Raw genomic sequence first — 27,029 nt, 5'->3', positions numbered from 1 at the left:
GTGTGTGTATAGAGTTGTGAATCCAAAATCAATTCCAATTCCAGAAGTGGATACTTAAGGTCAGCAATCGGACACTTGTAAAATTAAAATTTCAATTCCACCTATTAAGTCCTGTGTGTGCATCTTTTTTTAGGGTGGAGAAAAGGGGCTGTTAAAAAATGTATTTGTCTTTGAATCATTCATTCAAGAGATTAATTCAAAAACACTGATTCATCCAGTAATGAAACAATCTTGAGTGAGTCATTGAATCATTCCATTCATAAATTCCATGAGATTTTGTTTAGTTGTCTAATATTTTTTTTTCTTCAGAATTGTGAGAGAACTATAACCTCCATTAAAAAAAATCAATAAAAATGTCTCAATTTATCTAAAATCATACAGCTCTATTTTGCACACAACAGCTCTTAATTGAGTCCAATTTGTATGTAGTGTGCTAATTTTTGTTCATGGTATTCAGCAGCAATTAAATGTTTTGCAAAAAGAGACAGAATAAATATGTTTGATCTCTAAATGTTTGACGTGGTTGTTTTTTTAACCACGTTGGAATCGAAACTGGGAATCGATAAGAATCGGAATCGATCAAATTCAAACGATACCCAACCCTGTGTGTGTGTGTGTGTGTATGTGTGCGCGTGTGTGTGTGTGTGTGTGTGTGTGTGTATGTATGTGTGTATGTGTGTGTGTGTGTGTGTGTGTGTGTGTGTTCTCACCCGGCCATCACGATGAAGAAGTCCAGTCTGTTCCAGGTGTCGCCCAGATAACAGCGCCGGCCAAAGATCCCCAGAGCCACCATCTTCACCACCATCTCCAGCGCAAAGAAGATGTAGATGAACGCGTCGAAGGCCTGAGAGAGAGAGAGAAATCAGCCGTGCAATTAAATCAATTGACATCAACAGAGTCTAATGATTAGCTAATTAACACGAAGCTCTGATGAGTCTCTAGATGACACTGATCATCTGGAATCATCTGAATATTAGATATGAAGCACACGCTTAATGGGTTAGTTAACGTGCTGAAACCTCACGAGATCAGAAAGAGCTGATTAACGAAGCGAAGGACTCATTAACAGGCTTCTGCTGGAAGTATGTGAAACTGATAAATCTGGTTCCTCAGACTGACCTGCAGGATCTGGCAGCGCTCGGAGGAGCAGTCGATGTTCTCGCAGGGCTGGTACATCCCCAGCGTCACACAGTTTAGCAGGATCACCATCATACTGACCCGCTCGAACCACGTGAGCCAGTTAAGGAGAACTCAACTAGTGCTCGAAGCAACGATTGTGTGGCCAACAAACCAACACATTCATAATGAACCAATAGAGAGAGAGAGAGAAACTGAACCACTCTGAACCATTGACATATGCATACACCATCAATTCATGTTCTATTACAATAGAATCAATGCATTAAATGAATAGTGTTCACAAAATAATATTTTTTAAGGAAATTAAAAATTGTATTCATCAAGGACGCATTAAATTTATCAAAAGTGAAAGTAAAGACATTTATAATGATACAAAAGATTTCTATTTCAAATAAAAGCTGTTCTTTTGAACTTTCTATTCATCTGTGAATCCTGAAAAATAAAATATATCACAGTTTCCACAAAAACACTGTGCAGCAACTGTTTTTAACATTGATAATAATCAGAAATGTTTGTTGAGCAGCAAATCAGCATATTAGAATGATTTCTGAAGATCATGTGACACTGAAGACTGCAGTAATGATGCTGAAAATTCAGCTGCGCATCACAGAAATAAATTACAGTTTAACAGATATTCACATAGAAAACCACTATTTTAAATTGAAATAATATTTCACATTTTCTCTGTATTTACTGTAGTTCCGATCAAATAAATGCAGTTTTGGTGAGCAGAAGAGACTTCTTTCAAAAACATTATAAATCATACACTACCATTTGAACATTTGGAGTGAATTTATAAAGTTAACTAATGTTTTTTTTTTTTTTTTTGTCTATTAAAGGTATTAAAATAGTAAAATCAAAATAGTATTTCTATAACACTATGCGGAGGAGTTGCATGAGTTGTGTGTGTGTTTGTATGAATGTGTGTCACCAGATGACTGCCTGCTCCTCCTGAGGATTCGTCTTCTTCTGCGTTTCTTTGTTTATTTGTCTAGCGCTCGACAAAATGTTTACTGTTCCAAAGCAGATTTACAGAGTTTCAGCATCGGCTCATACGCTGTAGAAGAGCAGCGTGGACATTCTGCTGAACGACTCCTTTAGTGTTTCACAGAAGAAAGGAGTCAGTCATACAGGTTTGGAACCACTTGAGTGGGAGAAAATTATAACTTTCTTCAAAACTAATGTTTATAATATCGTACTCAAATGTTTAAACAGTTCAAACAAATGTCAGGTAATCTGCAGTGAATGTGATGCACAGGTGGGCAGTGGAGCTGCTCCGTTACCATAGTAACGCCTCCTCAGGTGAAGCGCTCACCTCATTCATCCAGCTGCAGCAGGTCAAACACACACACACACACACACACACACACTCACAACTCATTCAGTCATTATTACCAGAATGAGGCGTTATTTCTCTTAAGGCGAGATGCTGGAGGTGAACAGGGTATCAGATCTCACCACACTTCAGCAGCTGATTCATCATGACTGCAGTTTTGTATCACAAGCTTTCCCGAAAAGTTAAGTATGCAAATGAGGCATTATATCATGAAATATGCACTCATTTGCATACATTTCCAAAACAGGAATCTGAACATTAGATAAAGTCAAGCTCAAAATTCTTTGTTGACAAAGGTTTTTCTAGAGGGGATTCTGGATTGCTCGTTTTATCACTCCATAAATCAGACGGAAAACAAATACATTTCCATCATGTTTTTAGAAATAAAACGTTAAATACCGCATATATAAATGGGAATATGCACCAAACCCCTCAGTAAACGCATTCAGAATATAGAGACGAAAAAAACCTGTAAAGTTTGGTGTGCAAGAAAAAAAAAAAACCTCTTCAAAGATATGGACTGGAATTGCAATCTACACACACAAACAGATAAAACAATAAATAAAATAATGAAAATAAAACACTTAAATGTGTATTTTTGGATGCATGTTATGGAAGCAAAATAAACCAAGACTGACCAGGGAATGAAGAAACACGGACTTAAATGCTTCTGTGCTGTAGATGCTCTAAAAATTCATCATGGTGATGAATATAATTACAGTTGATATTATCAGTATGGTGATTTCTTTTTGATAATTGATAAGACTTTAGTATAATTTACTAGTTCCATTAACTCACATCTCCATCTGTGACGCTGAGTGTTTCTCAGTCTGAGCGCTGAACTCAGGATTCCCAGCAGACTTTCACATGCTCACTTAAACTAATGCTGAACCATAAACAGATAAAGCTCTATCATGAGGACACACACACACACGGGCAGCGAAATCTCCATGAAGGCACATTAAACAGAATGAGCGCTGGTCTGTATGAGGCTGTCATTATGAGCGTATGAAACCCTCATCAGCGCTTGTGTCCCGTCATGAGAGTGAATCCAGCTCTGGTGTCACTAGACGCTGATCTGGGGTCAGCAGAGAGGACTCAGGCTCTATTTATACAGCGGCTCCAGCAGAAGTGCACGAATGCTGACTGAAACCGGCACAATAATGAAGGCCTTTCCCAGAATCCTCACTGAGCCTGAGTGGAAAATGGAGTATTTGAGGAAGATCCGGAGACACACTGCAGTTATAGATCACGGCAGAATATAATCGCACGCACACGCACACACACACACACACACACACCAATGACACAGCTAAACTAGCTGCAGATCTAAGATGATGAGATCCTGAACTTTCATTTAATACCTGTATGTCACTTAAAATTTTAATTAATAACCAAAAAAAAAAAAAATACTGATTCCCCATAAGATTAATCAGAAAGCAGGATATAATAATAAAACAATAAAAAGATCAAAGTGTTGAGAGATGTTCATAATTAAAAGTCAAAGTTGGCTTTGTTAATTCATCAAAGCTTCAATGATGTGGACCAAAAAAAAAAAAAAAAAAAGTTATAATATACAATATAAATGAACAGATTAAGGATCATTCATGTTCAAAAGTCTGGGGTTAGTAGTTTTTTCTTTTCCATCAAAGATGCATTTAATTGACCAAAAGTGACATTAAATAAATTTATAATGTTACAGTAGATTTCCATTTCAAATAAATGCTGTTCTTTTGAACTTTCTATTCATCTGTGAATCACGGAAAATAAAATGTATCACGGTTTCCACAAAAATATTGTGCAGCACAATTGTTTTCAACATTGATAATAATCAGAAATGTTTGTTGAGCAGCAAATCAGCATATTAGAATGATTTCTGAAGATCATGTGACACTGAAGACTGGAGTAATGATGCTGAAAATACAGCTGTGCATCACAGAAATAAATTACAGTTTAACACATATTCACATAGAAAACACATACTTTAAATTGTAATAATATTTTGCTGTTTTTACTGTATTTTACATCAAATAAGTGCAGCCTTGGTGAGCAGAAGAGACTTATTTCAAAACATTAAAAAAAACCCTACCTATATTAGTGTTTTTCATTATATTTTAATATTTTTATATTCATATGGAGGATATATATATATATATATATACATGTGTGTGTGTGTGTAAGAAAAAGAGATATATACCAGTCTAATATATATATATATATATATATATATATATATATATATATATATATATATATATATATATATATATATATATATATATATATATATATATATATAGACTGGTGTGTATATATATATATATATATATATATCTTTATTTTTTATTTCACAGGCATTAGATGATATGACACATGAAGCAGTGTCTGTCTGTCACGGCTCATTGAAACACATCCAGAGAAGCCCAGTGGCTGAGTGAAACTAAACTCTCTTATTGTCTCCACGGCGACACTTTCTGATCTCCATGGCAACAGCAAGAGTTTTTAAATCAAGTTAATTGAAAGTCTAGAAGTTGATGGCAGGAGGAGCAGCAGAACATCAGCAGACGATCACTCACCGTACATTTGCACCACAACAACAGACAGAAGGAACTCAGAGCTGCGAGAGCCAAGTTAGGGGAAAAATAACTTGTGTAATGTCAAATTAATTACATATAAAGTGCATGATTTAAGAGTGGAATTTAACAGTTGTCAACTTCAAAACATGTGATTTAACCATGTACATTATTTCATCAATGTTGAAACTTTCTGGGCTAAATGAGGAAAATAACACTCCTAATAAATAAGTTAAAACCTTAATTTGAGAGTTTATTGCTTGATTCTCTGCATTAGTAACTCAAGAATCAGCAGAAGATCGTCCATCAGCCGCTGCACAAACACAATCACGCTCACAGCTGACCGCTAGTGAGGGACGAGACGCTGACCTTTAGCGGCATCATTTAGAGCCGCTGACACGCTGATATGATGAACAACACATAGCAAACACATCAAGAGAAAGTGAGTAATCACACCAGACTCCAGCTTCAGCAGCTCCAACACACCCGAAAACCATTGCAACTCCGCCTAAAAACAGCAATCATCTCACTGCACGGCGCTTATAATGGAGCGAGCAATGAAAAATAGAAAGCGGAAGCCACTATATTCATTTTTGCATATCAAAATGTGTGTTATAACAGAGTTTAAATCAACTTTCTGAGGTGGGACTGCTGTTCTGCATTCAGTGCATGACACCCTCCAGTTTTTCATGATTCCATCCAATGCAAAACCAGCAAAATCAAAAATTTTTGCAATCCTGCATAATTTGTAAATTCACCTTGAAATGACTGCAAAAATAAAGGGCTCACAAAAATTTAATTATAATTATCCCTAATTTTATTAAATTATTTTCATTAGGAAACAGATGTCACGCATGTCATGCCAATACATATGTTTCCATCCAAAGTTACGAATTAGCTTCTGGTCCGGCTTTCTCAAGCCAACTTAAAGTTTGTCTCAACAAACTTTTTTATCTAGAATATTGCAAAGAATATGCGAATAAAGCACCGTTTCCATCCAGTGAGTTGAAGAGAATAAAATGATCACTTCCTGATTAACTTGCGCTAAATATCACAAAGAAAAAACTAGCATTTTGGATGCTGTGCAATGAGATTTGTGCAAAATCACATGTCTTTTTTGATGCACATTAAGGAATTTATTCGGTAAAAGTGTATCTTACTCACTTGAGTCTCACATAACCAGGGTTGCCATGTATGCAGTTTTACCTCCCAATTGGGATACTTTTACACTGTTGCCGCAGATTGCTTTTGAAGTCTGAGGGTTAAAGTGATTTCACCAGAAAACTGCAGAAGAAAACAACCTAACATAATTGGGCTGGTTTAGTTTTGAAGACCTGGCAACCCTGCCCATATTCTGCCACAGAGTTTCCTAAAGCATTACTGCTTTCTGTGTCGTTAATATTAATGAAACAACGACAACAGAACATAAGAAATAAAGTACCTAAATTAAGCACTGTTGTAATCTTTATATTGTACTTATCTGTCACTTGTTACTTGTTTCTTTTCATGCATTTTGTTTGCTCTCTGTGTCAGGTATGACTATTGAGCAACTAACATGATACATAATATGGTAAAATTGTTATCCTACTTAAAAAAAAAATAAATAAATACATTTTCTGCAAAACTTCTGTAAATTACCACCACAAAATTAGTCATTTCAATCACAAAATTCATGGGAAAAATCCCTGGTGGGGTTGATTATTGTAAACACAGTGACGGATGAGGCTGAGGTTATTTTCTGTGGTGACTGCATCTCGGCAGCATCAGTCAAACGGTTTGGATCACTGTATTGTTTCTAGTGTTTCCCGCTGCGGCGGAGTCCTGATGCTCACCGGTTAAACAGGCTGCCGATGGCAACAGAATCCCGCCAGCATTCCTCAAGACAGAACCGTCCTGTTGCTGTGGCAACAGAAAAAAAAAAGAGCGGGAGTGGAGCGAGCGACGGACGCTCCTCAGAGAGACCAGAAAGAACAGAGACACAAATGAAATCAAACGAATGTGTGACAGAGATAAACTCCCATCACAACACAACACCGAACACTTCAAACTAACTGTGTGTTCCTTCAGACACGTAATAAACTCACTGCGTCCCCATCCTGACAAAAACACCCAATCATAACAATGAGCTGCATTTACTATTTTTACATATTTATATTTTATTTAATACTATTTTTAAAAAGCATTTCAAATGTAATATACTACCAGCCAAAAGTTTGGAATAATTCATTTTTGTGAAAACTGAGATACACAACCACTTAAAGATTTGAGGTAAGATATAAAGAAAAATAAATAAATAATACTTTTTGTTCTTCAAGGAAGCATTAAATTGATCGAAATAATTGCTGTTCTTTTGAAATTTTGTATCCATCTGTCAATCCTGAAAAATAAAATGTATCAAGTTTCAACAAAATTATTATTATTTAATTCATTAATAAAATTAAAACAATAAAAATAAAATGCACAAATGAAGAAAATTACATACCAACACATACATTCACATACAACAATCACTTAAGAAAAAACACAAACTTGAATTCCAGTGCTTCCAGAACAAGGTAGAATACCTTTTATCACTTAATGTGGGATCATTTAAGGCTATTATAATTGTATTTCTTGAATCACTTAATCGACACATGAAACTGTACATATAATTCCTCAAAACGGCATGCGAAGTAGGAACATCACTAGATACAAACAGCTGGCTTGCACTCATCCACCTTGGGAACTTAAGCAGGATTCTTAATGCATCATTAAATGCCACCTGAATCTTTTCATTTTAGCTTCACTAGAACTACACCGTAAGTGTGACGTATAAAATGAAGTAGTGTACGCACTAAAAAGTGCTATTTTGACATCAACAGTGCACATGTAAAATTTACGAGCCAGCATATTTGCCTGTCCGTATAACTTACACATCATCATCATCATCATTTAAATCATATCTAATAATGTGACCCAGATATTTTATTTTAATTTACCACATTTAATACTTGGTCACCTAAATAAAAGGAGGGAAACTTTTGTTTACGATTCTCTTTAGTTTTAACAATAATAACCACACTCTTTTTCGTATTAAATACAATATCATGCTGCACACCATAATATGAACATCAAATGATTAATAAGACTATCTCTTATTACACATCCAGTTTTACATTCATTTAACTCAACAGAGAGATCATCCATATACAAATTAAAAAGAAGAGGTGATAATATTCCACCTTGCCGAACCCCGTTCGTCACATAAAAGGGTGCCGCAACAGTCCTACCCCATCTGACTTGTATAGGTTGATGTATTTACCAGTACTGTAAAATCATAATCAAATATGGGGGAAGCCCTCTGTCTTGTAACTTCATAAACAGCTTAGTGTGATTAATTCGATCAAATGCCTTGGAAGCATCTAAAAAGCACATAAATACTGTGGAATTGTGTCTATTATACACACTAACCAATATATGCATAAATCAGTGCCATGCTTCCTCTTAAAACCAAACTGATTATCTGTAGTTACCAAATATTCTTTGAGCCTATCCATAAGGATATCGAGATGATATTTGCTAAGGCAATTGGCCTATCATTTTCTATACTGGATATTTGACCAGTTTTATCTTTAATTACTGGCACTAATAAAACTGTCAAAATAGATTGAGGTAACACACCATGTAGCAAAAATCCTGTAAGTCACAATTCTTTTGGCTAGCATACTTCAGATGTTCAGCTACTATTAAATCAGGGCCACGTGCTTTATTTACTGCCAATTTCTCAATAGCACAATTAACCTCAGAAGGTTATATCGAATAATATTATATATATTATAATATAGAATAATCACAGAAATATCACTCGGTACACGACCTACTTCAAATTCCTGCCTCTAAACACGATTAAAAATATCTCTATAATATTCTCTCCACAATTTTAGAATATTCTCAGCCCCAACCCCTTCAATACTAGCTGGCAGCGGTACTTTACTATTATTAATAATCTTCTTTCCAAAAATCATGAACATCACTTTTATGAAATTTCTTAGCCATTGAATTTGATCTCATGGTAGCTTCATTTCTTTTAATAAACTGTACAGCATATTTAAATTTGGCATTTGCCAATTTCTTTTTCTCAAATTCTGGGCCATACCTTGCTCTCCCTGTTAAAACCCAATTTGTAAAAGCATCTCTAGCCTCCAAATGCAATTCAGATACATATTCATTCCCAAAAAGATCACTTTTAACTACTTTTTGACAGAAAGGTCTCCTGGCATTATTTTAACAATACACTATTTCATCATACATCAAATGTATGGCATTAATATGTTTAGGATTCTTACAGTTAACTTTATCACACATAATTGTCTCAGTTGGTACAGCCATGTTACTTAAACTCTTCTCTGTTGATATTTTATATTGCCAAAGGTCATTTGCTGTAAGACGTGCCCAATCTAATCTCCCACAATTCTCATGATTATCATAATTGCTCAACTCAGGTAAACTTTAAACATTTAGCATCATAAAAACAGGTATATGATCTGCTGTGATCTCAAGTCATGTGCATCATCTGTGCATATACAGTGATCCAGCCTGTATAACTGATGTATGTCTATTGGTAACAATATTTGGCTATATAAAATTATCTTATTATCCTGGCAAAACCTAATTAGATGTTGACCAAACAAAGAGTTCTCATCAGATATATCAGCATTCATATCACCTACAAATATACATGTGCATACACTTTCCGTAATAAATGAACTTAAAAAAGCAAGCCTATTGATGTATTCATCTTCATTTTGACAGCATTCATAAGGAGTTTACACATTCAAAATTACAAATGCATTCTTATGTTCCACTTTGATTGCTATACACCAATCCACCTCTAATCTGATCACAATTATCAGTGAATCATATTTATTACGCCATAAAATGGCCACACCCCCTGCTATTCCCAAACTTAAATCTGTTGTAGATTCTCCCACACCATACAAATCATCATTAACAGAATTAAGTTTATCTAGATCTTGTTTGGATAAAGTTTCTTGTATACATACAATATCTGCATTCTGCAAGAGCTTATCAATGACAATGCGTTGCGCTTTATCACCAACACTACGTCCCAAGAGTTTTATGATACTATTTTAAGGTTCATAAATCATATTCAGAAACTCATTTAAGCAGAGGCATGCGCCTCCGGTGCACACACACCTCTTGTTCCATCAGATGTTTCTACAGTCACTGGGGCTACGTTTATCCTAGGTTTGCGCGCCTCATAAAATCGGCATACAAACACCCGATCTGGCCAAAGCTGTGGATCATACATATCGCCCACATTTTCACATTCAACAGTTACTTTAAAAGAGCTATATCCACTCTGAGCAGTGTCCATCTTTTGACAAATAACGTCACGTTGGGAGTTTAGTTTTCAAATAATTAGCCAGTGTCTCCGAGTCTAAGCCAGGAGGAAATTCTGTGGCAAAAGCACTCACCAGTTTAGTCTTCACAGCTTGTATAGTTCCCCCAGCGCATGTTCCAACAATACCACCAGGCTTCTTCTCTGTGGGCTGGTTTTCACGGGGCTTAAGCCGCACTTCAACATTCTCACTAACATCTTTCTGACGCCGACCCTCCTTCACCACACGGCTCCATGCAGGTGACAAGTTACTTCTTGGTTCCACCTCTTAATAAAAGATACTTTGTAGTAATACTTCATAATATTATGGCTTTGACAAATACTAAACTACACTAAAATAAAACTAAATGAGGCAGAGTTCAGAAGGTGCTGTAGAATAGAAATGGCCACAATAAATAAAATCTAATTTTATGTAAAAATGTCTTCACTTTGATCAGTCAGATCATATAATGGACATCAGCTGTGATTTTAATGTTGTATGTCATCCAGGTTCACACACAGTATATGAATCTATGTGATCTCTTTTCAATTTCCACTTGTTTGATCACTTGTTACTTCACAGTGTGTCAGAATGTACAGCGCTAAAGAGAAGTGTGCGTGTGTGTTGGGTTAATTGCATTATAAATAGTCCCAGTAAAGGGATTTGTATTGCTAATTAGTCTTTGCGGCGTTGTGCTGTGTTATCTGTCAGCGGCGCTTTCATTCTGCCGCTCAGATCTCTCTCATTCAGCGCAGGTGAATCGTTTCTCTTTGATTTGTGCTGCTGTCTGTCAGATCGCTCAGTCAAGCGGATCAATCGGGCCCTTAATCTTTCACATTCAAACAGGCTCCGCGAGCACCTCCGATAGCAGCCGAGCGAAGAAAACTCACAAATAACTGTTATTTAAGACAATTTAAGCAGCGTGAGAGAGACCTGAAGGCCAAAACTCAGGCTTACACAAACACAAACACAAGCAGAGGAGTCTAACACACTCCTGTCTCACTCATTTAGTCATTTAGCAGACACTTTTATCAAAAGCGACTTACAAATCAGGAAAGTAAAAAAGAGAAAAACTCATTTCTAAGTGTTTTTGAACAAAGATGCTCACTAAATGAATACATGTAAATGGAGAATCTAGTTTCCTTTTCTCCATAAAGAGCATTAACTTTATGCATTTTGCATTTAAAGAGCATTTACTGAAAGTAAACTGCAGCAGCAACTTGTTTTACATTTCTCTCCAAATTATTACAGTTCTGTGGAACACAATCTAATCGGTAACACTTTATATATCAAATGCATTATAAATGTGATTGAATGAATACATTATGCCTTGTAATGCACCTTATAATGCATTGTATTATCTCATGAATAATATGCAAATGATGGCATCAAATTTTTATTTTGTGATAATTGCTGAAGCTTTTAACGGTGAATAAACAGGAATCTTTTTACAGTTAATATTTAGTTCCAAAAAAAGTGTTGTTATGCAATAACAGGTATAATAACTTTTTTATAACAAAAAGAACTATACAGTTTTGTTTATTGCTTTATTGTACTTAAATGTTCAACTTAAAGCGCAAAAGAATTATAAAGGACAGCAGGTAATGTTTTACAATGATGTCTCATAACATTTGTTAATCCATTACTTTAACATTAAGATTAATAAATGATTTAGAAGTAGTTTTCATTGTCGGTTTGTGTTAACTAATTAATTAACTAATGTTAACTGGACATGCTGTAGTGCAGATTAAACTGTAAAAAGGTTTAAAAATAAATCCCCTGTTAAGTCTAAGTATTTGGCGCCGTAATGAACACTGTTCACATCAGATATCATTCAAACAAAAGCAAATATTCTCTGAATTTGTCCTTTTGTAACAGAACATTATATTTCTAGAATAATCAGCTTCTATGATGTGATGCTGAATATCTGAGATGATGAGTAACAGCTGAATATGAGTAACAATGCAAATCAGAAACACTGCTGACTGTTAACAGCTTCAGATGAAACATTCCAATAACTAACCTCCACACACACACACACACACACACACACACACTCTTTTAAGTTGAGTAACTGCTGTATGTGTGTGTGTGTGTGTGTGTGTGTCTCAATCTCCATGGCAATAACAGCTGCTGCGGGTTGTAATTGAAAGCAATGAGAAAAAATAGAACAAAGAAATTGGAAAAGAAAATAAAGCAGATCAACAGAGACGAGGAGAACACAAAGCTGTTAATGATGGATGAGCCACACAGACGGAGGAGAAGCAACCACAAACCTACAGCGTGATGATTACTGCCACAAACATGAAGATGAAGGACAGGAAATTAAGAAAATAATGACTGTTTGCAGATAAGTTTCCACACACACGCCCGTCTGTGATTGGTCAGTCAGTCAGACAGAAAGTCCCGCCCCAAACTTTGACATGTCTGAGACTCCACAAACCAGCAGAGCATCGTCTGAAGCAGATGTTTCAGAGCGCAGCAGATCAGGCCGTTCTCTGCATCTGCTCTGATAAAGCCAGAAAATCCCTGCAGCTCTGATGAGACGAGCTGTGGACACACACACACACACACACTCTCTCTCTCTCTCTCACACACACACACTGAGGTTTGTATAAACTCACAGACATCTCTCTCCTGAGCTAATGTGTGTCTCAGGAGCTCGTCTGCATCCACTGAGATCTCAACGCTCAATATCACAAAATACACAAAATTAATATTATCACGTGTGTATGTGCAAGACCTGCAGCCACAGTGATAGAGCGGCTGCTAGGCATTGCTAGGTGGTTTCTAGGGTGTTCTGGATGGTTGCCAGATGGTTACGGCAGGTTCTGAGTGGTTTTCAGGTTACTGTAAACATCAACTGGAAACTCAGTCCGTTGAGCACAGACTCACAGTCTCACTGACGGCAGACATCCAGCGCTGATTAATGAGCTGATGATCCAGTGGATAATGACGGCTCTTCACTGCTCTTTTGTTCATGTATGAGACAGAGAAATCTCTGAATCTCCTCCAGAAACACAAGAGAAACACACAGAGATGAAAGACAGATGCACTGATCCGCTGAATACTGATGGAAACGGCCTGTTTGTTTGTTTGTTGTATTTCAGTGGTAAAGTCAGATGTTAATTGCATCTCGTCTCGTCTCAGTGAATCTAAATGATGCTGTTAACATGACATTTACCTACTAAACACACACCGATCACAGCAGCTGCTTCACCCCACAACAATGGTATTACTACTTGGACATTTAGATAATGTATACACTCTCAGAAATAAAGGCACAAAAGCTGTCATTGGGGCGGTACCTTTTCAAAAGGTACACTTTTGTACCTATTAGGTTCAAATATGTGCACTTTAAGTACTAATATGTACCTTTAAGGTACCAAAATGGACCCTTTAGGTACAAACATGTACCTTTTGAAAAGGTACCACCCCAGTGACAGCTTTTGTACCTTTATTTCTGAGAGTGTATAATGTGTAGGGAATAATGTAGGGCATACCAGTACATACACACACGCAATAAATGTGGCATCTGTCTGATCTCTGTGGTGCTTCACTGTGTTTCTGTATCAAATGTAGAATCAAACTCTACACTGATCCATAATCCACAAGCTCTAAAATACACAGGTTCATATCAGACGAATGTACCGAGTTCAGCAACCGCACATCTGAGGAAGATCTAGTCACCGGATTTGAGCAAGTTTCCCATTCATAGACACTGTCAGGCCGTTATCTGAATTAAATCCTCCACTGCAGTCTGTTATTATCATCAGTTTACAAACTAGTCCAGAGGAGTCCAACCTAACCACCTGAGTTCAGCTGATGCATGTGATTCCAGCAAATACAGACTCATGAAACACCCAAACAGACACAGAGAGACACACACACACACACACACACACGCGCGCGCTCGCGCCATCTGACAGCCGGACAAACACCTTCAGAGGCGTTCTGATCTTAATAAAAGACGCCTGACATTTAAAGACATTATTCACTGCCAGAGCTGAAGAAACACGAGAGCACAGAGGAGAAGAATACAGCCGAGGACGAGAGACTCTGACACACTGAGAGAGAGAGAGAGGGCAAGATGTCATCACTCCACATAAACACTGAGGCCGAAGAGGTCGAGTGACAATCTTTAGATACGAGAACAATCACAGACCGTACAGCCTTCAGTCAAACGCTCTCACATAAAGTCCGACTGAAAACACCTGCGGCGTCAGCTGAAGATCATCCAGCATCTTCAGAATCTGACAGCAGATCATCAGACACGTCAGTCACACAGCGATCAGGTGACGTTTCACTCTGCATTGATCTGGTTTGATTGATTTCTGTCTGAAGAACAGCAGGAGGTGATCAATGCAGGTCTACAGCAGCTCTACGACGTCACATCAGCCTCCTGCTGAGCTCAGATCATCTACAGGAACGGAGGAAGACCGAGACTCCAAAACCACCTGCCAAAATGAGGCTTCAATCACATTTCAAATTAGCAACACAACAATTCTGAAATAGAAATAAAAAACAGCAAACTGACCACGTGAGCAATGCATTGTAGTCATACTTAATTTAATAATAGGAAGATAACATTCTATTTATTATTTGATTACTCATGTTTTAAAAATAGAAATATAAGCACTACAGTCGAAATGGTTTCTGTCTTGCATTCTATCTGTAAAAATTACGGATGTCATTAAATCTGTGGAAATTAGCAGATATAAGTTTATGCAACCTCTTATTTACATAAGGTAAACAAAGCTGTTTGGTTTATATTCTTATGTATATAATTGTATATAATACATATTTTAATGTAATTGCATACCTGCTGCTGCCATAATAATGGCCCATTTTAAATGTTTACATGCTTTCCTTCCCTTTTTTTTTTCTTCTTCTTTTGTTCCAAACTGGATCGGTGATGAAATATCGTTCTTGTTCTTTCCAGAATTTCAGTAATAAAAGTGTGCATCTTTAAAATGCATGCAAATTACAGTGAGCACAACTGTTATCATACAGTGCTTGGCAGTGGTTGAAAAGGATTTAAACACTATATTTTGAATTGATATCCGTTTGTACATGTGGATTCAAATGTCATTTAAATTACCACAAGACCTTGGTGTTTGTCAGAAAACAGCAGGTAATTTGGCAGGGGATTTGTATTGCTGGTGGTGGGAGAAAAACTCTGATATTCTGGATTCAGATGGCAATAAAATCACAGAATAACACTGTACACAGCTTACGTCCCCATAAGAAACAACTACCATCTGAATAAGTCTAGAAGCATTTCCTAAAACACTTCTGAGGACAATCTAGTAGGCTTGCCACCTTTAGCAAGGCAAAATAAGGGACACCCATTCACCAAGAACACAAATAATTACCAATAAACCATGAGAAAACATGCTCAAGTACGTAAACTTGCACCAGAACACATTAATATTGCTATTTTAAATTGGATTATTTATAATTATTAACTATTATTGGTCTTTTTTGACAGTTCTGCAGCTGTTCCCTGGATGGGATGTATTTTTATTATTTATTTATTTTATTTTTATTTGCTTAAATTAGGACTAAATTATTATGTAATTATTTGTCCCATTTTTATCTACATAATGTAGCATTTTTTTTACTTTTTTAAAATGCCAAATTGTAGTAGTATGTATATTTATATTTATTATGTATATATGTATATTTATTATACATATATTTGTGATTAATATAAATGGTAAATTAATAAATAGGGTCTAACATTAATTCTAACCTATTAATTCATCTGTCCAATCATGTTTAAAAATATAATAATTATGTCTACCAAGCTCTGATAATGTATGGAATATTATATTAACACACTATCCAAATTTTAATAAAACAATAGGCCTATACGATGTGTCTGTCACTTCAATGCTATGATTTACCCAAAAATGAAAATTCTGTCATAATTTACCCAGGTTTTTATAAAACTGCATAAAGTTGTTTCTTCTGTTGAACACAAAAGAAGATACTTTGAAGAATGTAACTAAACAGCTGCTGGTCCTCAGTAACTTCCATAGTAGAGAAAAAATACTATCAGAGTCATTGTGTACCAGAAACGGTTAGGTTACCCACATTCTTCAAAGTATCTTCTTTTATGTTCAACGGAAGAAAGAAATGATTACAGGTTAGGAACAACTTGAGCGTGTGTAAACGATAAAAACATTTTTTTTTTTTTAAATCATTTTAGGGTGAACTGTCCCTTTAAGTCAGACAGTCCACCGTGAGCAAATGCTTCTCTGCAAATTGTACGTTCATCATTAGATACAGGACAGACCATTGATAACTTTCCCATTCAGCCCTACATCTGGAGTCTTGTGTTTAAAGGGCGGATGTGAGCTCTAGATGTTGTAAACCGTGCATGTTTAGCGCACGCTGCGCTCGTGTGAAAGGGCTTTAACAGCGCGCGTTCTGGAGACTCCGTCGCTATGGAAACAAAGACGCCAAAATGCAATCACGCGCATTATTAGCTTCTCTAATAATACTTCTTATGAGATTGATTTCACTATAATTGCTATTAGTATTATAAACAGTGCAAAATACTTATTTATTTGTTAAAATGTGTTGGCCTTTGTAAAATATTAAGGGACGGGTGGCAACCCTACAATCTAGTCACTGGACTAACACAGTCTGAGTTTCATCACATCAAATCTGTGACAAATATTCAGAGTTTTGACTGTATGCACAAACACAAGACATTCTTCATCACAAAGCCTGTGTTTTATGAGTTGTCTATGTCTGATGACCAAAAAGAGTACATAAAAACAACCACGTCACTTTAGATGTCAATCATACGGCTCTTCCTGTCTGAGTGGGCGGATCCTGGCCACAATAAACAAATGATATGCAGACTGAATACTGTGTGAGACTATAGTTGACTAAACACTGACATTTCAGATTCTGCCCGGTCACATCTGAGCTGAAATAACAGACATTACAAGTAAGAGAAGCTTTAAAAGGGAAAATATGCAGCTGTAATATCTCATACATACTGTAATTATATTCTCAACCTCTGAGCGAAAACACACACAGACTGAAGCAGACGGCCGCTGATTTATCATTATATTTTGTCATTATATTTTCATCACAGATGACGATCCATTATTATTCACAGTTGTACTGAAAGTCACCCTGGGAAAGAGAAGATGTTCAGCAGAACAACACGTGCAGACCTGAGCAGACGACATGAGACTCACTTACAGCTATTCATCTTCACAACATTACAGCCAATCAGAGGAAACGTGCTTAATATGCAGACATGTGGAGCAGGATGTGGACCAATGAGATGTGACTGTGGGCGGGGCTAACCAGTGCAGCGCTGCCAATATATTAACCAAATAATTGACAAAAATTAAACATCCTGTTACTTGTCAAGTTCACACACAAAAAGTTGTCTGGTTAACACATACTTAAACTAAAACCATTAAAAAAAACATATTTGTTACTTGAAATAGAATATGTGTAAACTGAAAGAAAATAAAATTTAATTTCAGCATGCTGCCAAAGTAACACATTTATTTAGTTTAACTTGATATACTAAAATATATGCAAACCCATTTTTGCCTTGGGATAAAAAAAAAGGGATAATTTATGGAATTATTTTTGTGTCTTTATTATGCAAACAAAAATTCTGTGTTTGAGAGCAAAAGTAATTATTTTGTAATTTTAAAAAAAAAAAGGATTGCAAAAAAACTCTGAAATTGATAACAAAATTCTTTGCAGTGCGTACAAATCTTTAAAAAAAAAATGTTTTCTTTGTGCACTTTGTATATTGTATTTTTGGTTTTAACAGTGTTAAGATGGTGTACAGTGTTAGCTTATTACGTTTATGTTGACATCACTCACACACGACATATACATTATCAGTCACCGTGACGTCAAAACAGACCGGCTTGGCATGAGAAAGAATAATTAAGTTCACTTGTCACTGAGTTTAAGATGTTAAATTAGTTAACTTACCCAGTAAACAAGCGGTTGCTGGCCATTGCTGCTAGAAGCTCGCTCTTCTGTCAGACTGGCGGCAGTGGCGGGAAAGCGTAGTGGGCGTGGTCAACCTGTCACTTCAATCGAGAATGGCCAATAGAAATAGGCATTTTATCCTGGTGCGTAGAGACCGCCCACTGAGACACAGCTTCACTCGCAAGCAAAACTTTTCAACTCGCAAACAAAAGTTTTAGACTCGCAAAAAAACACGGCAGAAAAGAGAGCAATATTTGTGGTTTCGTGATGAAAAGTTTTTGAAGTGCACAAAGAAAACATTTTTTTTTTAAAGATTTGTACGCACTGCAAAGAATTTTGTTATCAATTTCAGAGTTTTTTTGCAATCCTTTTTTTAAATTACAAAATAATTACTTTTGCTCTCAAACACAGAATTTTTGTTTGCATAATAAAGACACAAAAATAATTCCATAATAATTGCTACTTTTTATCTCACAATTTAGATTTTTCAGAAATGCAAGATTTAAACTCAGAATTCTGACACAAATTTGAAAAAAAGTTGCAAGTAACAGATTTTTGTTTTTATTATCTTTTTTAACGTTTGTATTTATTTATTTAAAAAAATAATAAATAAAAATACTAAAACTGTACCTAAAATTAAAACAGAGAATATACAAATAAACAATAATTCAGTTGATAAGGATATGGGCTGGACACCATGCGGATGCACCAGCTGCGAGGAAATGTGGTCTGTTTGAGGCAGAAGAAGACGATGGGCGCTAGTTCTGGATACGGGACGACCAGAGCACTTAACTCACTGCTGACATCATCAGCCACTTCCTGCACCTGCTCCGCCGGCCCCGCCTCTTCTTCAACAAGCCCATCCCACCCAGGAGAGGCACACAGGTCCACATGTGGCTCCGCCCCCACCGCAGCAGGCCCCTCCTCCTCTGATGTCATGGCTTTTGACCCGCCTACAATGAAAGAGACAGTTAATGATCTCACAGGTTCCTGTCGGACAAAATCAAGTTAAACTAGTTTAAAGAAGAACACCTAGTTCTCAAGCACTTTTTCTAGAGTCTCTAGAATGAGTTGTTTCTGACCTGCACATATTTATCTATTCATACAGATGAACAACAATAATCTTATTTTGCTGAGCGGTAAAGGTGGACCACTGGGTAAAAGCTAAATAAACGGGTTGGTTATAAATACTCCTGTAGCCGCACATAAAGAATGAGCTGCTCTGAATAGAGACCGAACATTAAATCAACACAGTGATGTTCAAGCACTGCGTCGGTCCTGCTCGTGATCATCATAACATTTACATGTATGTGTTTAGCCGACTTACAGTAGAGAAGCACACACGATCGGTCACAGAATCAGAGCTCAGAGGCTCGTCTTCATCTGTTCTCACGTGTCGTTGGTGTTCGTGTGATTGTCTGACCTGCGTTTACTGAGGGTCTTACCTCACAATTTAGATTTTTCAAAAATGCAAGATATAAACTCAAAATTGAGATATAACCTTGCAATTTTGAGAAAGAAAATCAGAATTGCAAGATTTAAACTCAGAATTGTGCCAAAAAAGTTGCAGGTAATTGAGACTTCTTATCTTTTTCTTTCTTTCTTTCTTTCTTTCTTTCATTCATCTTGTGGTGGAAGGAAGCTTCCATAAAAGTTTTAAAACAACAACTTAAAAAAATAAAAACATTTTTAAGTTATGTTAACATGTTTAACATAACTTCAGATCTCAGTTTAAATGAACAGTTCACCCAAAAATGATCTATCTGTCATTATTTGCTCGCCCCCATATGAGATATTTAAAAAAATAAATGACTTTTTTGTTGATACAATGAAATTGAATGCGGTCCAATATTGTTGTTTACAGTTTTTCAAAATATCTCCCTTTGTGTTTGAACAGGTTTGGAAAGACATGAGGGACAACAGAATGATCTAGACCTATCCATTTAATATCATTAATATTCCATGTTTGTCAGCACGTTAAATTCTGGAGGAGGAAAACTAGATAAAACAAGCGTCAGGAGACTCACGCATCACAACTCATGTTTAGAATCACTCGCGTCACATCAGATGATCATTACTACAGTCCCATTTAAAAATCACGTGTTAACCAACTATTTACCAGTTACACATCTAATCTGAGTCAGATGTGTTTAGTCACATGAACAATGTAAATGTATTTACTCACAAAGATCATTTTTACTCACATCAGCTGTTCAATGTCTGTAATGATTCTGTTATGTTCTCCATCACAATCTCTTTAACCTGTTCACCATCTCAATCCATCTCCCATCCATCCCAGTGCGTGTGTGTGCGTGTGCGTGTGTGTGTGTGTGTGTGTGTGTCCAAATGTCTACACAAGGACAGTTATTCAGCTACACTGTGCAGAGTCAACAGTCTCAGAAGAATAAACACATTAAATCATGTTTTCATTAATATGTAAAAATACAGAGAGGTTTCAGTGCTGCTGTCTGTGGGTTTCCAGGTCAAACAGACATTGCTGGAGCCAAACACACACACACACACACACAGAGAGAGAGAGAGAGAGAGGTGCTCAAATGAGTTTTCTGCTTCTCAGATGTTTCTCCTAAGAAAAAGACTCCAGTAATATCCAGTAAAGTGTCTCCACTAGAGTTTCAAAGGAGATCTCAGCAATGTCTCAGACTGCACTCAGATGTGCCACAATATCAAAGTCTGCAATCAAACCTCAGCGGTCTTAAAATTAACTCAAACATTTCTAATTTCTCAAGTTCTCCTGGGTTGCATTATAGACACAGACACTCACTATCTGCTGACCAAACACACACACACCCACACACACGCACGCACACGCACACACACACACACACACACACACACACAGACACAGTGTGAAGTAAACAAGGGTTTTTAACGAGAGGCCACAGCTCTGGTGACTGCACTAACGGTTTAATGACCCGCTATCAGAGATCAGCTGTCCTGTTCAGTTTCTGGACTCACAAACACACTACAGCCGCTCTGATGTGAGGAGACCGGAGCTACAGAACACGATACGCTCCAAACAGGAGGAGAAAGACTCGTCTGCTGTCAATGAGGTCAAAGGTCATGTGTCACTGTCTTATATTCACAAACACAACGAGACTCAGATCAATCTAGAACAGACCAGAACTTCAGTCTTCACATGCAGACACCGATGAGTCGTTATAATCATTTCATGAATCAGAATATGGCTATTTGGGCAGAATTTGACTATTTAAAATGTAACAAATGGCTTGAATAAAGAGTTGCTCATTTTGCATTCTACATGAATGTATTTTGCAGATGCTTTAATCCACAGCGACTCGCATTGCATTGACAGAATCAAACCCATGACCTTGACGTTGGTAGAATCAAGATCTGCAGTTTGAGCATCAGGAATGATGAATGAGCTGAATGAGAGAGTCAGTAAAACGATCTGATCTTCCCTTCACCACTGTGTGTGTGTGTGTGTGTGTGTGTGTGTGTGTGTGTCCTCTTGTTTCTCCTCCAATCAGCAGGACATACAGGTGCCGCATTGTAGGATTCAAACTAATGACATTTGCATACCCCCATTTCCTTATTTACCTAATGAACACCTGCTGGAATGACCTAAAAAATTATGAAACACACATGCAAACGCACAAACGCACAAACACACAAACACACACACACACACACACACACAATCCATAAAAAAGAAAAACACCTCACATCAGTGTCCATGTTACACTCAAGCAATAAATCATGGCATAGCTTATTAAGAGTATTATTAAATTAATTATTAAATTAATTTACTTGCTTTTAAGTCATATCATCAAATTGTATTTATTTAAATTGCATAGAATCAGCATGAAAATAATTAAATTTATCAATTAAAAACTATGAATATGGTTCAAATATGGCTAGATGTGCAAGATTGTGTGTCTTATATAATAATCTTGAATTACTGAGGAGAAATTTATGAACTTAATTACTGTCTATTTAAAACATTCAGTTTATTAAACAAATATCATTCTCATTTTATGCATGACTGACCAGTATGCATCACATTTAGTTTGTTATTTTGTTTACTACGTTCGGCGTAGTTCGGCATTACTTGTTTAAGTCATGAAAAAAAGTTTTAGCACAAAATAAAACTCTCACTAATACTACAGGTGAACTCTGGGTAAAAATAAAAGCTATAGGACACAAACAGATATGTGTGTGTGTGTGTGTGTGTGTGTGTGTGTGTGTGAGAGACGTGTGTTTACAGCCGGAGCGGAGCTGAAATCTGTCTGCTGTATAAACATCCTGACAGACACAAGCCTAGCTCCATCTTGCTCATCTCTCGCTCTTCCTAAACAAAACACAGACCTGGATTCATTCACAAACCTTCATGACATCAGTAACATACAACAGAACTGAGCACAGCCAATCAGAGCACAGCTCATTTACATACACAAACGAGTCATTTGATTGAGAAGGTTTTGATTGAAAAAAAGTTAAATAAAACTGAATTATTACTGATTAGGCTTCACTCTCATTATAAAATGCTACAAAATGAGCCGTTGGGTTCTTTTGAGGAGTCACTGCAGCACTTGTAAAAATAGCATGTGTTATAAATCAGCAGTGTGTGTTTCCTGTCTGAGAGGGAAGCAGTAATCTGTTCCTCATCCAGACGGCTCAGGTAAGTCACATGATTAATGATCCCGAGCTCCTGCAGGAACAACAGTGACTCACTCCGGTCCACACAAGACATTCTCAGACGCACTAAAACAATCTGAGACACTCAGACACTGTGAGACATGAGACACACCGAGACATGCAGATACATATTGAGACACCATACCTGCCAACCTTTCAAAAAACCTTGGAGTGAGATTTTGTCAGGGGTGATCAAAATTATGCCGCGCATGCAGCTACACAAATATATATACCTAGTCTCCAGAGGTGGAAAGAGTATGAAAATATTTTACTCAAGTAAAAGTGCCATTACATTAATGAAATTTTACTTAAGTACAAGTAAAAGTACCAGTCTAAAAATCTACTCAAGTAAAAGTAAAAAGTAGCTCATTTAAAATTAACTCAGTAAAAATTACAAAACTGTGATCGGCCAAGGGTCTCAAACTCAGTTCCCGGAGGGCCACAGCCCTACACAGTTGAGATATAACCCCAATTAAACACATCTGCTCCAGCTAATCTAATCATTTAGGCTTATTTGAAAACTACATGGTATGTGTGTTGGAGCAGGGTTGGAACTAAACTCGGCAGGACTGCGGCTCTCCAGGAACTGAGTTTGACACCCCTGGGACAGGCCTATAAATCTCAAACTAGTTGTTTTTAATTACAGGAATCAGTTATTTAGAATAATAAGACATTTGGGCTGTTACCAGGCAAATTAAATCAGCATCAACAAAATTCATCTTTGCAATGCAGAGGAAACACAGAAGCTTCATCTGACGTGGCATTTAGATGTATTTACACACTGTTTAATGCAGGACATGAATGCATTTAACCTGCAGTTACAAATGCAGAAATAATGTTTTGTTATGTAAGACATAAAATGTTGAATACTCATTTGAAATTATCAAAAAATAAAAGATACTTTAAATGTGAAATTAAAACCGCCAGCAGGTGTCACCAAGTCACTGTTAATAAGTGAGTCATTGAGACTGAACCGAATCATTTAAACAGTTGATTCATTCAGGAACGAAACCTATATCTTCAATTCCGTGATCATTTTAAATACATTTTAACAGACTGAATCACGCAGTGAAAGCAGCTGGTCTAATCTACTAGACTTCACGGCACTCTGTAGGAGCGTTTTGTTTGGTTTTTGGCAAAATACTGATAATGTCAAATCGTAATAATATCGTCATAATAGAGCATAAACATGGCCAGGGGTTCACTTCATTTCCTTCGAGTTCAACTTCAGCAGAATACGACGGGGTTTGGTTTTCAGCTGCGTCTGCTCCATTAACACCTGTCTTGTCCGTCTGCATCTTTCTTCTGATTTTAGCGCCAGTTTGATCTCCTGCCCATTATTTACTGCAGTAGTTTCCAGGGAGCGATTTTTTTTTTACTCAGTAATTCATGTGTTTTAAAATGTAGCAAAGTACAATACTTCAAACAAAATATACTTAAGTAAAAGTAAAATTACAGATTTTAAAAATTACTTTAAAAAGTAGAAGTCCACAAAAAAGCTACTCAATTACAGTAACGCGAGTCTCGGCCCAAGATCTTTTTTTTTTTTTTTTTTTCGTGAGTAATTGGATGTGTGGCATAAGTGCATGTGAAAACAGGCAAAACTGCAGCGAAAGCGTGAGATTTGGCAGCACTGAGACACACTTGGACACGCCGAGAAACTCTCAGACACTGTGAGACACACTGAGACAATCTGAGACACACCAAGAGATGCTGAGAAACTGAAACACTGAGACACACTGAGACACAAACACACTCTGAGACAGAGACACTGTGAGACACGCACACACTCAGAGACACTGATTAAAGCTCTAGCCAAACTATTCAATTTGGTTTTATGGTCCGGTAACTTCCCTGAGATCTGGTCTGAAGGACTGATCACCCCCAAATTTAAAAAAGGTGACCGATTTGACCCCAATAATTATCTTGGCATCTGCGTGAGCAGTACTTTAGGAAAACTGTTCTGCAGTATAATAAACAGCCGTATTGTCACATTCATCTCATCTCATTTTAAATAAAGCTCAACTTGGTTTTCTACCAAAGCATCTCACATCTGACCACATCTACTCTCTTCATACACTAATTCATAAAAGCATCAAGGACAAACAAAGGAAAATACTTGCATGTTTTGTCGATTTTAAAAAAGCTTTTGACTCAATTTGGCATGATGGTTACCGTACAAACTCCTAAAATTTGGTATTGGTGGAAAAACCTTTAATATTATACAGTCTCTGTACACCAACAGTAAATGTGCGGTGAAAATCAACGATCACAGAACAGCGTTATTTCCAGCAGGGCTGCAGTCTGAGACCAACTCTATTTAACATCTACATGAATGATCTGCAGCACTGGAGCGCTCTGAGATCCCCGGCCTACAGAGCTCAGACGCCCTGCTGGAACAATACTGTCACCACTGGGCCCTGACCATAAACCTGGACAAAACCAGAGTCATGGTGTTCCAGAAGAAGACCAGGTCTCAGGGAAACAAACACCAGTTCACATATAAGGGACAGGTGCAACAGCACAGCACTAGCTACAGTTACCTGGGCATCCACATCAGCGCATCGGTCTGGCTGTCAAAACACTGAGCAAAAAGGCTCGGAGGGCTTTTTATGCAATAAACTCACGATGTGGTCAATTAAAACTGCACATTAAAACTTGGATTAAATTATATAACTCAATAAAACCAATTATTTTATATGGATGTGAAATTTGGGGACCAGTACTAAATTTTAAAAACTGGGTAAAACTTCAATAGAAAAACCACAACTAGAAATTATCAAAAACATTTTAGTGGTCCATAGAGGCACATCCAATGATGCCTGCAGAGCTGAATTAGGCTTATACCCGCTGAACATTGAGATCCAGAAGAGATGTGTTCAGTTCTGGCATCACCTCCATCGATCTGATCCTGATTCAGTCCGATATAAAGCCCTCCTCACTTTCTGCAGCACTTTCTGCTGATTTGTGCTAAATATCACAATGTGAGGGAAACATTTCTCCCCAGATTTGAAGCATTGATTCCATCATTTACTGAACTTAGTGATACTGAGAAAATGCCCTTCTTACTCGGAGAAGATGATAACAGCTGCACTCGCTGCTAAATATGTATTAACCATTCACAGTGTTTGTTAGATGTTAAACATGATTAACTCCAAACTGACTTACTTTACATTTTCATTTATTTAGATGGATTTTATTTATATATATATATATATATATATATATATATATATATATATATATATATGTGTGTGTGTGTGTGTGTGTGTGTGTGTGTGTGTGTGTGTGTGTGTGTGTGTGTGTGCGTGCGTGCGTGCGTGTTATTGCTTTGGCAACATTGTGTTACACAGTCATGCTAATAAAGCTTAACTGAATTGAATTGACAGACTGAAAAACTCTGAGACACACAGACACAATGAGTCACTGAGACACGCCGAGACACAGATTCAAACATCCTCAGAAGATCCAGACCACAAGCACCTGTTCAGCATCCCATCAATCCTCACACTCGTACAGTTAAACACAGACACACAAACCCTGGTTAGGCCCTCGGCCTTCTCACGAACATTAAAAACATGTCTATTGAACCGAGAAACACTCATCCATCTGCTGTCAGCTCAGAGAACAGCAGCACTACACTGGGACACAAACCACTTCCTGTCTGATCACATGACCTGGACTGACGCCAAAAACACTTCACACACTTTCTATTAGAGATTCAACCCAGACCAGCTCAGAAATGTTCTAGAACAGCTCTGATCGCAGTAAAACAGGACACACACACTAATAGTGCTGCATTTTTATATGGACGTCTTTGGACGGCTGTAATATTGTTTCATGGGGTACTTAGACACTGTGTCACTGTGGTTAAACCAAGTAAGAATAAATAAATAAATAAATAAATAAAACACTAGTGGTTTTGAAATACCAATGCAT

At 37.0% G+C, this 27,029-nt stretch overlaps 1 protein-coding gene across 1 annotated transcript in view; it reads right to left on the bottom strand.

Annotated features, from left to right (window-relative positions):
- Window positions 1-27,029, bottom strand: part of LOC131542155 (voltage-dependent T-type calcium channel subunit alpha-1I-like) — a 145,712-nt gene that overhangs the window by 101,623 nt on the left and 17,060 nt on the right. Inside the window, exons 2-4 of the mRNA XM_058778542.1 lie at window positions 19,100-19,366; window positions 1,120-1,232; window positions 711-844 (exon numbers count right to left, since the gene is read on the bottom strand). Coding sequence (XP_058634525.1) covers window positions 711-844; window positions 1,120-1,232; window positions 19,100-19,352 — 500 coding nt within the window. The 5' untranslated portion in view covers window positions 19,353-19,366. The remainder of the gene's footprint in view (window positions 1-710; window positions 845-1,119; window positions 1,233-19,099; window positions 19,367-27,029) is intronic.

This window comes from Onychostoma macrolepis, chromosome 06 (assembly GCF_012432095.1).
Source record: "Onychostoma macrolepis isolate SWU-2019 chromosome 06, ASM1243209v1, whole genome shotgun sequence".
Classification (NCBI taxonomy): Eukaryota; Metazoa; Chordata; class Actinopteri; order Cypriniformes; family Cyprinidae; genus Onychostoma; species Onychostoma macrolepis.
Note: the sequence above shows the minus strand (reverse complement) of the source record. Positions and strands in the feature narration are given on the sequence as shown.